At 47.0% G+C, this 14,061-nt stretch overlaps 1 protein-coding gene across 1 annotated transcript in view; it reads right to left on the bottom strand.

Annotated features, from left to right (window-relative positions):
• FAM135B (family with sequence similarity 135 member B) overlaps positions 1 to 14,061 on the bottom strand; it is a 289,944-nt gene that overhangs the window by 30,546 nt on the left and 245,337 nt on the right. Inside the window, exons 8-10 of the mRNA XM_049853854.1 lie at positions 13,133 to 13,286; positions 10,885 to 10,934; positions 639 to 794 (exon numbers count right to left, since the gene is read on the bottom strand). Of these exons, the coding sequence (XP_049709811.1) occupies positions 639 to 794; positions 10,885 to 10,934; positions 13,133 to 13,286 (360 nt within the window). The remainder of the gene's footprint in view (positions 1 to 638; positions 795 to 10,884; positions 10,935 to 13,132; positions 13,287 to 14,061) is intronic.

The following is a 14,061-nucleotide window of genomic DNA, read 5'->3' as shown; positions in this document are numbered from 1 at the left end:
CTTTTGGAAGTGGATTGCCAGGCCTTTTTTCTGAGGCACCGCTGTGTGGACTTGAACCACCAGCCTTTTGGTTAGCAGCCAAGTGCACTAACCATCTGCACCACCCAGGGACTCCCCTTGCACCTAGGGACCATACATAAATGCAGACGAAACCGAATTTGCAAAGCCAGTCATGTAAGTGAGTTTGTCAGGTGCTCCGTGGTTCTGATCCTCAGGTATTTTATCCTCTTGTTCTAAATGAGAAGACTAACATCTTTTATTATGCATTAATACTTCTGACATTGATAACTACTCACATGCACCCAAGCTGGTGGAAAAGAAATACACTAAGAACAATGTCTTATATTTGATAACACTTAAAAAAAAAAATTTTTTTTTAAAGGACTTGTAATACCCTTTGTGACAGGCTCTGCTATCACCTGAGATAGCCTGGGAAGGTATCTTACTAATGATAGCAGAGGGTCAGTAGGCTAATTAAGTTAACGAAGTCACAGGGCAAGTCCATGATGGAAACAGGATCAACACACAGATCTAGAGGCCAATCCTAATTCTTATTCTGCTCCATCAACTGCCTCTCATAAAACTTCCTTGAGAGATCACTGATGTGATTATAGCATTTATGCCAGGTGACACCTTACCCTCAAGGTGTGATGTTCCTGGGTGAGATAGGTGGTCACTTGGGAATGCAGAGTCACTGTGTCCAGGAATTGGGTCCACAGGGCCATCAGGTGGGAGACAAGCCAGGCGAGATCCTTACTTATCTGCTCAGCTATTCTCTCTGGATTGTTCAGCATCTGGAGAGGCAAAAAGTGGAGGTCAATGTCCTGTAGTCCATTAACCTACTGTAGCCTTCTCCTGACATCTTCAAGGACTTCTCCGTTTTTCATTAATCTCTCTCCTTTCTCAGTACGCCTATGACATTTTACTATGCCTCAGAGCCCTACAGGATCACGTTACGTATCACTCTTAAGCTGGGACTTAAAACAACAATGACAACAATAAAATATTTAGGTAGTTTCTCAGTGTCTACAGAATAACAAGGCAAAGCCCTTTGTCTTGAGTACAAGATCACCCGTTATGCAGCACTAATCTAACCTTTCCATTTACCTTTAGGTATCTTTTAGATACAACTTATTCCTGGATTTCTGTAAGTATCTTGTGCCTTTGATCCTTTCTCTCTGCCTTTGTTTACATTGACTCCTTTTCAATTTTTCTTTGCAAACTTTCTAACCCTATCACCACAAATCTCAATTACCCACTTTTCGACGAGCAGCTCTAGAGACACTTACTTCAGCACATCTTTCCTGTTGCCTCCAGCTGGAAATCAACCACTCACATCCTCTATCAACACTGTACTCGAAAGAGTATAGCAGGTTATTATATGGGACCCCACATTATATTCCACTGAATTCTGAACTCAGTGCTTTGCAACTATTATAGCTTCCATTTACCAGTACCTACTATTTGGTCTACTATTCCAGGAATGACAAATTGAAGAGGAATGGCATCGCATTCATTGTCAAAAAGAATATTTCAAGATCTATGCTGAAGCACAACATTGTTGTGATAGGATAATATTCATACACCTACAAAGAAGACCAGTTTACATGGCTATTATTCAAATGCATGTACCAACTACTGAGGATAAATATGAAGAAATTGAAAATTTTTACCAACTTATTTGGTCTGAAATTGATCAAACATGCAATCAAGATGCACTGATAATACTGGTGATTGGAATGCAAAAATTGGAAACAAAGAATAAGGATTAGTTGTTGGAAAATACGGTCTTGGTGATAGAAACAGCGCCAGAGATGGCATGATAGAATTTCGCAAGACCAAAGACATCTTCATGGCAAATATCTGCCTTCAACAACGTAAATGGCAACAGATGGAATATACAGGAATGAAATCAACTACATCTGTGGAAAAAGAGGATGGAGAAGCTCATCGTCATCAGTCAGAACAAAGCCAGGGGCTGACTGTGGAACAGACATCAATTGCTCAAATGCAAGCTCAAGTTGAAGCTGAAGAAAATTAGGACAAGTCCACGAGAGCCAAAATATGACCTTGAGTATTCCCAGTTAAATTTAGACAGCATTTCAGGAACAGGTTTGACGCATTGAACACTAATGACTGAAGACCACACGACTGTGGAATTACATCAAGGGCATCATACATGAAGAAAGCAAGAGGTCACTAAAAAGACAAGAAAGAAAGAAAAGACCAAAATGGACGTCAGAATAGACTCTGAAACTTGCTCTTGAACATACAGTAGATAAAATGAAAGGAAGAAATGAAATAAAAGAGCTGAACAGCAGATTTCAAAGAGTGGTTCGAGAAGATAAAGTATTATAATGACATGTGCAAAGGCCTGGAGTTAGAAAACCAAAACAGAAGAACATGCTTGGTGTTTCTCAAGCTGAAAGAAGTGAAGAAAAAATTCAAGCCTCAAGTTGCAATACTAAAGGATTCTATGGGCAAAATATTGAATGACAAAGGAAGGATCAAAAGATGGATGGAATACACAGAGTCATTTTACCAAATGGTCAGTGTTCAACCACTTCAGGAGGTAGCTATGATCAAGAACCAGTGGTACTGAAGGAGAGCTCGAAGCTGCACTGAACGCCTTAGCAAAAAACAAGGCTCCAGGAATTCACGGGATACCAGTTAAGGTGTTTCAACAAACGGATGAAATGCTGGAAGTGCTCACTCATCTATGACAAGAAGTTTGGAAGACAGCTACCTGTGCCCATTCCAAAGAAAGGTGATCGAATGGAATGTGCCAATCATCAGACAATATCATTAATATTAAACACAAGTAATGTTTTGCTGAAGATAATTCAAATATGGTTGCAGTGCTACATTGACATAGAGCTTCCAGAAGTTCAAGCTGGATTCAGAAGAGAACATGGAAAAATGCAATATCGTTGCTGATGTCAGATGGATCTTGGCTGAAAACAGAGAATACCAGTGGCTGCAACAATGGGCTCAAACATAGCAACGACTGAGGATGATGTAGGTCAGGGCAGTGTTTCATTCTGTTGTACATAGGGTCGCAATGAGTCAGAACCAACTGCACGGCACCTAACAACAACAATTTGGCAAGTCAACCACCCGTCTGTCAATTTGTCATACTCTGGTGGCTTGGGTGTTGCTACGATGCTGGAAGCTATCCCAGGGGTATTTCAAATATCAGCAGGGTCAGCCACTGTGGACAGGTTTCAGCAAAGCTTCTAGACTAAGACAGACTAGGAAGAATGGCCTGGTGATCTACTTCTGAAAATTAGCCAATGAAAACAGTATGGTTTACAACAGAATATTGTCTGATACAGCGGTGGAAGATGATCCCCCTAGTTGGAAGTTACTCAGAATACACAGTAGTCACAACAAGGTACTCGAACATGCCAACAACCATAAAGATGGCACAGGATTGGGTAACATCTTGTTCTGTTGTACGTGGGGTTGCCATGAATCAGAGTTGACTAGATGGCAACTAACAACAACAACATCAGGCTTCAAGTGCACAACTCCCTCTCTTTGGGGTTCCGTTGAGCTTGCTCAGATCTCACTCAGAGCCTCCCTCACCATACACTGCTGTTTTACTTCCAACATCTCTCTCTTGTCTGCATTTCGAGCTCTAGTCTTCTCAGTATTCCCAGCAGCTAGCATGATGCCTCCTGGTATAGAGTCGGAATTTCATAACTTGTTGCTGAATAAATAAGTGCATTTGCATCAAGGGGAGGTGCTCTGTGCCTCAGTAACTCAGACCTCCCTTCCTCGGCATCTTCTTCTGTCACCCACAGCATTTCCCCTCTGCTAGTACTGGCAGGGCAAGCTTGGTTCACATTCTGAGCCTAGGCACCAGTGTGAAGGACCAAAAAAAAGAAAATCTATTCATTAAATGTAGTTCTGGGAGAATTATATTTTTCCCCAGTTGATAATAGACATGGCTGCAGACAAGTTGCAGAAAGCTTCTAATTAAGCCACAGGAGGACTCTGTACGTTCCCGGATGCCTGGGCTATGCAATTACGATGATGGGTTTGGAGGAGCTTCCCCAGCAAGACCAAGGAGAGGCCCTTCACACTAACAAGGATGTGATCGCAGCTCATTCTGCCTCAGGTGAAATGCCTGGAAAATACTCAGCACCCACCAGCTTCCTCTCTGTCCACCTTGGTCTGCTAGGCTCTAGCCACATTCTACTGTCCACTGCCTGCCTCCCTCTTGCCCTTGGTGTTCACTGAGTGCCCACTATGTGCTGGGCTGTGTGTCAAGCTTGGGGAGTCGAAGATACATAACACACAGTCCAGGAAGAGGCTATGGTCTAGTTATAACTATTTATTAAAAAAAAAATTTTTTTTTTTTATTTATTAGGTGGTTATAATACACCTACAACGGACTGTGAACTAGGTATGTACTGAGTGCTGTGGAAGAGGTATGGGGGGCTTCCTGGAGGATGTGATGTCTGCATCATTGAGTCCTCAACAGGAGCAGGTATTGAGTCTAGTGAAGTCTGCTTTTCTTTCCCTGAATCAGAGAGGCTCTTTAACAAGGTCTCCAGTCCTGTCTGCACAGCAGACTCACTGGGAAGCTGTAAAACAACATCTGTCCAGGCCCGCCCCATTGTCTCAGACACTACAACTTATAAGTTATTCCCAGGGGGCCCCCTGTGCAGCCAGGGCTGCAAACCCCTGTGCAATCACACCTTGCCTGCGTGCGCGCTGCCACCTTTGCAATCCCTCCCTGCACACACTCACTGTCTGCAGGTCTCAGCTCTGTGTCACTCCCCTTGGCAGCTTCCCTGAGTGCCCACTAGGGCATCTAAAATAATGATCACCCACAGCTGGGGGTACTTTGGGCTAAGTGTATCTCAGACGTGAATTTACTTAATCCTCATACCAGCCTGTCATGGACTGAATTGTGTTCCCCAAAATATCTGTCAATTTGGCTAGGCCATGATTCCCAGTATTGTATAATTGTCTACCATTTTGTCCTCTGATGTGATTTTCCTATGTGTTGTAAATCCTACCTCTGTGATGTTAATGAGACGGGATTAGTAGAAGTTACATTAATGAGGCAGGACTCAATCTACAAGATTAGGCTGTTTTGAGTCAATCTCCAACAGAAAAGAGAGAAGCAGCAGAGAGACCGGGAGACCTCATAACACCAAGAAAGAAGCACTGGGAGTACCTGGGGTCCCCGCACTGAGGAGCTCTGGGACCAGGGAAGACTGAGGACAAGGACCTTCCCCCAGAGCCAACAGAAAAGGAAAGCCTTCCCCAAGAGCAGGCACCCTGAATTTGGACTTCTAGCTCCTAGACTGTGAGAGAATAAATTTCTCTTTGTTAAAGCCATCCACTTGTGGTATTTCTGTTACAGCAGCACTAGATGATTTAAACACGGCCCTATCAGGTGGGTGCTATTATTGCCACCACCTCTCCCCCCCACCCCCACCCCCACCCCCTGCTCCCCTGTTTTACAGACGGGGAGAACAAGGCGCTGAGTGCAGAGGTAAAAGCCTTGGAGGCTGGGATTCTTGTTGACAATTTACCATGGCAGGGACATAAAAAGGTGCTTCAGCCTTCTCAGAGCTCTGGAAAGGTTTTAGGATGACTGCTGAGCCCAACCAGTGGCCTAGCATTTTAGAAAGAGGAAGAGAGGGCCTTTGCATCGCCTCCTTGCCCCGCACGGGCGGCCCCTCCACTTCGAGGCCCTGAGAAAGCGGCTTGGCCTCACTGGGCCAGAGCTTCCTCCTGGGCCACCTACCGCACGAGGATGCTCTGGCAAGGGAACTGGCAAAGAGCAAAACAAACAAAACCTCTGACTGCCCAGAATCTGTAGCTGTTCATTCACTGTCCAGTCAGTGAGCTTCTCTGCAGTACTTCCTACCAGGACGGTGCAGGTCTGGGCACGCTGCTCCCCACAATGTGGAATCTCCCTGGAGACTATCAGACAACTTGGGAGCACCCAGGGGAGAATCTTCTGGGTTACAGGAATCCCTGTGTTGCTGTCTTTTCAAAGAAAGTTGACATTGCTTCCAGTAGATCCTCAGCGTGGTATTTGAACCTAATTGCTGAACCAAAGTCTTGGCTGAGTTTCATTAGGGCTTTCACATCTGCTCTGCAGAGCCCCCCACCCTCTTCCTGATCAGCCATCAGGCGACACAGCAAAGCCCCTCAGCTGTACTCCAGCTCACCTTCCAGCCCTGCCCCACACCTGGGCTCCATATCCTCCGCTGGGCTCTAGCACCTATGTTGCTTCAGGTGGGTGCAGTCTTACCCCTACCTCAGCCAGCTGCCTCTGCCTGGGTGCCCTTCCCTCTCTGCGTGTTTCCCCTACGCCTTCATGCTAACCTCACTGTAGGGCCTTTCTTGTCCTCCCAGCTGGAGTCAGGCTCTCCTCCGTGGGCCTCTAGTGCTGGCCCAGCCCCCTGGTCTGTCTCATACCCCTGGTTCCAGCACTGACTGTATGGGCAGATTCTGCCTTAGCTGTGGACTCATCTGTTTCTCATAGATCCCACGTCGGGTGGTCTCTTCCATCTTTGTATCCTGACAAGTAGCCAAATGGCTGGCACACCCAACCCCATTGCCGTTGAGTCGATTCTGACTCATAGAGACTCTATAGGACAAAGTAGAACTGCCCCATAGGCTTTCCGAGGAATGGTCAAGGAACAGCTGGTGGATTCAAACTGCTGACCTTTTGGTTAACAATCTCTTAACCACTGCGCCACCAGGGCTCCATGGCTGGCACACTGTAGATGCTTAGTAAATGCTTATCGGAGTCACCTGGAGAAAAGGTACCTAAACCATTCCATTGCTATAGCACTGTTTTCAGTGTCTTCAAGCACCTGGAACAGTTACCAATCCCACACAAGGAGCCTGCGATGGCACGTCACTTCCGTTTGTGGTTGTCCATGAAACGGTGATGTTCCGCCTCTGTCAGGTCGGTGGGCACCTTTTCGGGTTTGGGGGCGGGGGTGTTGTTCTTCCACTCCAACCACCAGGACCAGCCCTTTAGCAAAACGCCAAGTCGGCTGATGCCCACCCCGTTCCTTCCTCTCCTCCCTGTCACCACGCCACATCTCTGCAGCCTTCTGCTGATCTGGTTGCTTTGGTACAAAACAAAGCCTGCAGCATCACAGTCCTTCCAAACTCAGAGTTCTCCTTGCAGCTGGGGGCACAGCCCAAAGGAAGGGGGCAGCCATCTGCCTCTCATGAAATGCATGTGATGGGCTCATCGCAGCCTGAGTGCTAACCTCTTAACCTCTCCCCCAGGCCACCGCAGGAGGCAGGTGTGATGGTATTGCATGACTGGGGCTCAGACAGGCTTGGATTCACGACCTGGGCCACCCCTTACTGGTACCGGGGCTAAGGAAGACGCCACTCCTCTGTGTCCATTTAGCGTAAAATGAGTGGATGAGTGGGGTATGTGAGTGCCCCCTCACGGGAGGCTGTGACACACATTACCTGCTCTGTACATAGGACATACCCTGAAGGTCCCTAATTCCCTGTAACTGTAGTTAGCCATCACTTACTGCCCCAAGAGGAACTCCCTCCCTGCCTCCTTTCCCTCACAGCCCCAGAAATCTTATCACCTACCTCGTTAATATTCTCCATGGCTCCCCGTGGCCTGGGGAGTTAGTCTGAGCTCTGTGGCATGCCAGGAGTACAGGCCCCTTCGTGATTAACCCAGCTCACTGCCTGCTCGCCCCCCCCACCCCCGCCCATCCCCATCCTGCTTCCCCCACTCAGTTTCCCAGGCGCAGGCCTTGCCCTCAGGACCCCCGGGCCCCTAGCCCCACGGAAGTCCCCTGTACAGGAGGCCAGGCCCCATTACTCTCTCAGCTGGGCTCCAATGCAGTCTCCTCCCTGCGTCTCTGAGGGCTCTGGTTCCTTCCAGGCAGAGTTAGTGGCTTGGCCTCGCAGTGGCCCAGGACTCTGATTGTTGTTGTTAGGTGCCATCAAGTAGATTCCAACTCATAGTGACTCCATGTGACAGAGTAGAACTGCCCCATAGGATTTTCCAGGCTGTAACCTTTTTTGGGGGGTTCTTCCATGGAGCTGCTGGTGGGTTCAAAATGTCAACCTTCAGTGAGTAGTAGACCGCTTAACGATTGTGTCATCGGGACTCCTTATTACTCTGGTAAAAAACAAAAGAATCCATTGCCGTTGAGTCGATTCCAACTCCTAACGACCCTATAGGACAGAGGAGAGCTGCCCCATAGGGTTTCCAAGGAGTGGCTGGTGGATTCGAACTGCTGACCTTTAGGTTAGAAGCCCAGCCCTTAACCATACTGCCACCAGGGCACCATTATTCTGGTAAGTACATGTAAAATGTTGAAATGGCAAAAAGTGACACTGAATTTTGCTAATTTTATTTGTTGTCGTTGCTAGGTGCTGTCAAGTCAGTTCTGACTCATAGCACCTCCACGCACAACAGAATGAAACACTGCCTGGTCCTGCGCCATCCTTACAATCATTGCTATGCATGAGCCCGTCATTGCAACCACTGCGTCAGTCCATTTCATTGAGGTTCTTCCTCTTTTTTGCTGACACACAACCTTACCAAGCATGATGTCCTTCTCCAGGGACTGGTCCCTCCTGATAACATGGCCAAAGTACATGAGCCAAAGTCTTACCATCCTCGCTTCCAAGGAGCATTCTGGCTGTACGTCTTCCAAGACAGATCTGCTCATTCTCTGGCAGTCCATGGTATATTTGACATGCTTCACCAACACCATAATTCAAAAGCATCAATTTTTCTTCAGTCTTCCTTATTCAGTGTCCAGCTTTCACATGCATATGAAGCAATTGAAAACACCATGTCTTGGGTCAGGTGCACCTTAGCACTATAAAACAAAGTTCTCAACCATGGCTGTACCTCATACACATCTGGGCAGCTTTTGATGAAAGTATCAGTACCCAAGCTCCACTTCCAGATACTCTGTTCCAACCACTTTGGATGGGGCTCAGGCAAAGGCACTTCTTTAATGTTCCAAGGATGATTCCATCGTTCAGGCAGACTTGGGAAACGCTGGGTTAAAGGACAGAGAGGTCGGTTTGCAGTGACATGGTCAGCTTTTGAGTCCTGCTTCTACTGTAATCGCTGTGTTACCAATCCCCACTTCTCCTTCCATGTGCATTTGTCTCTTGTTAATATAAAGAGAGGGACCCTGGTTGCGCAACAGTTAAGCACTTGGCTGCTAACCAAAAGTTGGTGGTTTAAACCTACCCAGCAGCTCTATGGGAGAAAGACCTGGAGATCTGCTCCAGTAAAGATTGTTCTTGTTGTAGGTGCTGTTGAGTCAGTCCTGACTCACAGTGACCCTGTGTACTACAGAATGAATCACTGCCTGATCCTGTGCCAGACTCACAATTGTTGCCATGCTTGAGCCCATTGCTGTAGTCACTGTGTCAATCCATCTTGTTGAGGGTCTTCCTCTATTTCACTGACCCTCTACTTTACCAAGCATGATGTCCGTCTTAGCTTGGGATCTCCAGAGAAGCAAAACCAGTAAAGCACATAAATATCCATATAGAGATTTATATCAAGAAAATGGCTCATGCGATTGCAGAGGCTGGGACAGCCCAAGTCCCTGGGTCAGGCTGGAGGCTTCCCCTGATTCACACAGCCGCAGAGAATGGTGAACCCAAGATCGGCAGGTCAGGCCAGACAGCAAAGCTCTTCTTCATAGGCTACAAAGACTGGCAAATCCCAAGGCTGGCAGACAAGATGGCAGGTAGCTGCTAGCTCAAGTCCCAAGAACCAGAGGCCGAAACAACAGCAGTTAGCTTCAGGATCCAGAGGGAGCAAAAGCCCACAAGCCTTGCAAGAAAGTCCACTTACGTTAAATACAGGCCACGCCTACAAGGAAACTCACTTTCCACTCATTGGCTACTCACAGCAGATGCCATCATGGGGGTGATCCTATTATATGAAATCTCATCATGGAAGTGATCACATCATCAATCGACTGGCAAACTACATCCTAACTGCCAAACCACTGAGAATCATGGCCCAGCCAAGTTGACACACAACCTTAATGATCACAATGTCCTTCTCCAGGGACTGCTCCCTCCTAATAACATGCCCAAAGTACGCGAGATAAAGTCTCACCATCCTCGCTTCTAAGGAGCATTCTGGCTGTACTTCTTTCAAGACAGATCTGTTCGTTCTTCTGGCAGTCCATGGCATATTCCATACTCTTCACCAACACCATAAAGATTACAGCCTGGGAAACCCTGTGGGGCAATTCTACTCTGTCATATAGGGTTGTCACAAGTCAGAATCGACTCCACAGTACACAATAACAATAATACAATGTAAGGATAACAACCCTCACCCAAAGCATACAACCCAATGGGATGTGAAAGTGTCCCACAGATGGTACATAACAATACATACATTTGCCAAACATGTATTAAGCACAGATTCTTAAAATCTGCTGGATGGAGTTTTGGCAAGTCCACTTTGTCATTTTCATCATTATCCTAGCTGACAACCTCCCAGCCATGCATGGGACCATATGAGCACAGGTGCACTGTCACCCACAGTGAGAAGCGGATAGTAATTAGTCAATATGTGGTTGTTAAGTGGATGGGTAATGATCAAATCCATAAATGTATTCTGAACTCTAGAGAAAGAGACCTGTGAACTTGCTTAGTTTTTCCATAGCATCTAGTACAGAGCTAGGCACGCAACAGGTGTCTAATGGACACTTAATGATTTTGAGTGACAGGATGTTGAGTGTTTTTTGGATGGATGTCTGGTGTGAGGTTATAAGGGCTGTCTCTTCATTTCTGCCTTCTCTATCAAGCACGCAATTATGCTTGTCCTGTACAGCTACTACCGCTCAGAACCAAGGGGTCCAATTCTTTAATTACCTGTAGCTCTGAGCACAGCTGAGAGAGTGTTTCTTCAACACCAAGGGCCTCTGGGAAGGGAAAAAAAAAAAAAAAACAATTAAATGGACACATACAAGAACGTAGCAGTTGCTAATGAAATGAAAAAGCATAGGTTTCCAGGTGGCATTACAGTCCCAGAGTCAAACACACCTCCTGAGGGCTCTGTTATACCTATTCTAACTGCCTACATGGGTCATGTTTATGAAGAGGGTGATCCTGGTTTGGAGTCCCTGGGTGATGCAAATGGCTAGGCTGCTCTGCTGTTAACCAAAGAGTTCACCGTTGGGATCCCTCCAAAGATGCCCTGGAAAAAAGGCCTTTTCTACTGCTGAAAAATCAGCCATTGAAAACCCCATGGAGCACAGATCTACGGACACACATGGGGTTGCCATGAGTTGGAACTGACTCCGCAACTGGGTTTTGTTTTTTTAAATCCTGATTTGGAGCCTTGTGGTTTAGCACTAGATAACAGTGTAACACTGTCTCCTGGATGATTTCTTAGAAAGAGTAGATCCCCATGTTCACACAGCACTGTGTGTGGTCCCAAGTGGTTCTACATGCATTGTGCTTTTGTGAGTAGAGGCGTGCGACTGAATTTTTACACAAATAACGTGCACGTCCCTTCTGTGTTTCTTTGCCAGATGTGCCCTCCCCCCAGGTATTTTTGCACACGATGTAATTTTTTTTTACAGCAACATGTAAAAAAAAATTGGCATAGAGCTCTTATGAAAATATCTCACAGAGGAGGGTGCAGTTGGCAAACAAACATAGAACTTGCACGTTATTTGTGTAAAAATACTCTCACACACACAAAGCGGCATAGGTCTATGTAACTTATATGGCCATGGACTTGTGTTCCCATTTCAAAGATGAAGAATTGAAAGCCCAGGGAAGGGAGTGGCCATGCTGAGCCTGCTCCCCAGCTCCAGTGACTCTCATCCTAAAGCACTAGGACCCTCCATGCCACCAAGGTGGGCCCTCACTGTTCCACCTTATTAGTGGGATCCAGTAGCCTCTCAGCATTTGTGATTTAATGTCCATAGGTGTGTGTGAGCTCTCCCCTGGTTCCATGATGCTGTGGCCAGTCATGTACACTTGGTCCAGGCAAGAGTTTGAGGAAGAGGCTCATTAGAAGGCTTTGAGAAGAACCAGGTTACATCACCTGTGGTAAGTGAGTGTGATGCGACATAAAGGACCTGCCCCAGGATTCAGAATCTCTGCATGTCTGTCATGGTTCTGCTACAAACTGCTGTGTGACCCTGAGTAAGTCACTTCACCTCTCTGAACTTCAGTTTAATCACCTGTCAAGCAAGAAGGATTCGGGACCAATGGTCTCCATGATGTTCAATTTTTGGAAATTTCATGTGCAAGAAGCAATTCATCTCCAGAAGTCCAGATACAATGGTTACATAAGAGGTTTTTATAATCATTAAACCCATTGCCATCAAGTAGATGCCGACTCAGAGCGACCCTACAGGACAGAGTAGAACTGCCCCATAGGGTTTCTAAGGCTGTAATCTTTGCAGAAGCAGACTGCCACATCTTTCTCCTGTGACGTGGCTGGTGAGTTCAAACCACTGACCTTTCGGTTAGCAGTCAAGCGCTTTAACCACTGTGCCACCAGGGATCCTTTTATAATCATTAGATTAATATATACGTGAGTATGTGTTTGCTCTCTCTCTGGTCCTTTCTTCCTTTCTTAAAATTGTTTTACGCTCTTGTAAGTTGGAACCTCATCATGACAGCCTAAATAAGGAAAGGAAATAAACTCCACTGGCGCAGGACCAGACATTTCCTTCTGTTGTACATAAGGTTGCCATGAATCAGAGCCGACTCGATAGCAACTACCAACATCGTGAGCTACACTTCACCCTAGAAAGCAAGAGTATGCACCACAAGCACGAGGGATGTGGTGGGCATTTCGTCCTATTCAGTGAGTCAATGAATGAGTGAATGAATGAATGTGCCTCGAGGTGCTTGTGTCGTCTTCTTTTCGCATGGATTACCTAGTTTATTTCTTCACTCCGTGATCCCTCATGCCTTTGCTCCCTGCATTTTCACATATGGGAGTCTGCCTGCTGGAATGATGCAGAGGGCAGGAACGCCCACCTGAACCACAGTGTGTGTTACGGTGACATTTATGAAAGTGTGCCAAGTTTTCTGGATCACTAATCCCAGAGAGGAGGGTGGGCTGCTGGCATGGATTTTTCCCTGCCCCGCCCCTTACCCAGCTCCGTGCGTGGCAGCTCTGGGATGTCCCGCATGATGACCAGGAAATAGGCGCGGAGGCCGTGGTAGGCGTGCAGCAGCAGGTGGCACAGGCCCCGGTGCCACTTGTGGGCATGCTGCATGCAGTTCTCCGAGGGCACGTAGAAGCTCCCCTGTGGGCGGGACACAAGCACACCTGAGGACATCACACCTGGCACGGCTGCACAGGGTCCCTCCCTCCACCGCCTGCACCAACAATCACAGAAAGTTGCGAGGCTCTGGGATACAGGCCCGTTCCCTAGAAACAGGGACATGACTGACGTTTCCAGGAGAAGTTTTCAGGCAGAGGGCTCTTCTCCATCCCTCTGCACAGGAAAAGCATGAAACCTGCCCACCTCTGTCTTGTCGTGCTGAAATTAGCAATGCAGCAATAACGGTGATGAATGATGATGCTGATGGCAATGTGGACAGAGATGAAGCTGACAACAGTTGAAGGTCATGGCGGTGATGGCCTGCCTCATCGGGAGAACTGGATGGCACCCACTCACAAGCCCCTTTCTTCTGCAAGGTGCACTCTAAGGGGAGAGGCCATGAGACAGACGGGGTGAGTTCCTTTTGCGGGAGAGGCAGACAATCCAAAAGACCCTTGCAGCAGACAGGCGAGAAGCAGGTGGTGCTGATAAAGAAAAACCTGTACTGTTGTGAAATAGGAAGGCACCGTGAGGTCAGGCGGCCAATGCTGAAAGTTGGCTTTGTAAGAGGTTCTGAATGTGAACGTGCGGAGAGGAATGTTCTCTTCATTTGCTGTGTAGATGCAGGATGTATTAAATCAGTAAATCACACAAACGTGGCTTTCAGTAAGGAAAACACCCCTCAGTCCACAGTGGACTGGAGACCCAGACACGATGAAGAAGAGGACGGTCTGACTTTCTTGCAAATGCAAGAGAC

Source organism: Elephas maximus, chromosome 15 (assembly GCF_024166365.1).
Source record: "Elephas maximus indicus isolate mEleMax1 chromosome 15, mEleMax1 primary haplotype, whole genome shotgun sequence".
NCBI lineage: Eukaryota > Metazoa > Chordata > Mammalia > Proboscidea > Elephantidae > Elephas > Elephas maximus.
The sequence above is the reverse complement of the archived record's forward strand: the minus strand, read 5'-3'. Positions and strand labels throughout refer to the sequence as shown.